This window comes from Limulus polyphemus, unplaced genomic scaffold, assembly GCF_000517525.1.
Source record: "Limulus polyphemus unplaced genomic scaffold, Limulus_polyphemus-2.1.2 Scaffold2911, whole genome shotgun sequence".
In the NCBI taxonomy this organism is placed as follows: domain Eukaryota; kingdom Metazoa; phylum Arthropoda; class Merostomata; order Xiphosura; family Limulidae; genus Limulus; species Limulus polyphemus.
Genome location: NW_013668521.1, coordinates 62,165 through 64,078, shown reverse-complemented (window position 1 = coordinate 64,078; position 1,914 = coordinate 62,165). Strand labels below are relative to the sequence as shown.

General features: G+C 27.8%; 1 protein-coding gene across 1 annotated transcript in view; it reads left to right on the top strand.

The window, feature by feature from the left end:
- Positions 1-1,914, top strand: part of LOC106468195 (protein PAT1 homolog 1-like) — a 127,380-nt gene that overhangs the window by 67,210 nt on the left and 58,256 nt on the right. Inside the window, exon 7 of the mRNA XM_013928608.2 lies at positions 484-597. Coding sequence (XP_013784062.1) covers positions 484-597 — 114 coding nt within the window. The remainder of the gene's footprint in view (positions 1-483; positions 598-1,914) is intronic.

Genomic DNA, 1,914 nt, shown 5'->3' with positions numbered 1-1,914 from the left:
TACAGCCTTAATGACCTTTCATTTATATTTTAAATCACATGACTTATTAGATGCCTAATTTTGTAATAATGAACTGAGGGATGGAGGTGTATGTGATTGACATTATTTTATAACAGTGTTTTGCTTTGTCTATAATATTACAAATTTTGATTATCCTGCAATTTTTTGAGCAGTGTACAAAAACAAATTCCAATGTGGCCAGTCATTGGAAAAAAAAATTGGCTAATGAATTTCATAGAAAAAAATACTAAATTTATGAACTTTTCAAATTTTTTCATAAAACATATAACTGATGCATGTGTAAGAAATGACTAATAAACAAAGGTGTTTTTTATATATATATATACACATGATGCTTCAGTAAATTTTATTTTAGCTAAATTTTTAGTTTTTTTATGATGGAACTAGGTATTATTTTTTTTAAAGATTAGTTATGTTTTGGCTCTAAAATTTTAACATGAATAAAATTATAAGTAATTTTAGGGATCACCAAAAATGCATACTATTTGGAGCCCTTCCTCAACACCCCAGAAGAATGAAGATCTGGCTGTTCTCTTAAAATCACTTCAAAAGCAGTCTTCAAAATATGCCAACCAGGTAATTATCACTTGCAAATTTTTTTAAGCCTATTAACCCTGTTAGAACAACATACACAGATCGTACGTAGGTTATGTAACTCTCGTGAAATGTCTTTCCAAAAATCAAACTTGTGGATGAAATTGTTTGAAATTTAAGAAGAACTTTACTGAAATTATGTAGTTTCAGAAAAATAAAATATTCAGTTTTGGTTTTTCCTGCTTTTTATACTCAAAATTCGTTATTTAATATAGTTATTTGTGCTCAGTCTGTGAATAGTTCACCTGCAAGGTGATTTTCATTTTAAGTATAAAAAAATACTATTTTTATTGTACAGTTTTAACATTTCATTTGCATAAAATCTAGGACTTCCTAAATGGATATCAAAAATTATTTTAAGGTAACTGTTTATATTTTATTTTCCATTTTCTCTACTTTATCACTAACCCTAGCTATTATTATCATTGTACAGTGTAATGAAATGCTTAAAATTAAGAAATATAAATATGTACATACTTTTTAACTCTTTGTTAAATAATCTTACAATATCTTCTTTGGTTCATATACTTAATTTCATGTCTATACATTTTAATGTATAGTTTATTTTTTTATGTTCTTTATATTTGTTTATTTATCTCGACACTCATCAACAGGTTCTGGTGGGCGATATAACATTAACATCGACAGAGATGGTTTAGCCTCATACAAAATGGAGGTTGCACTTGCTAACTTTATGAATGCCTGTTGATCGAGACAAAGCATAGAATATACTTAAAAATTGTTAAATCTTTCAAATATTAATTTTAAAACATATAAGACGTAATTAACTAATATATAAAAGTGAAACCGAAATCAATTAACTGTTTTAAACTAGTATGTATAAGGCGAGAAAAATAGCCAAGTGCTAGGGACAATGATCTTAACAATGGACTAAGCTTTCTTTTGTCTTACTTTGTAAAATACAAACATCACCTAATTTTTATGTCCTCATTATGAGATATAGCATGAAATCTGCTATTTTTATTCAATTTAAGCATTCAAATTAAAACTGTCATTTAGCAACACACCATCTACTTTGTAAGTGAGTGCCACTTATCTTGAACTGAAGAATTTTTACAATGGTTTCCTCTGGGACAAGTTCTTGAAATGAACTCCAATTACTGGTAAATAACCTGAATATAACCTGTAATTTGAATGTCTGAATAAAAATGTCTATGTTATATATATATATATATATATATACACACACACACACACACACACACACACACACACACACACACACACACACACACACACACACTACGTTAGTTCGTTACGTTACGTTACTTTTAGTTT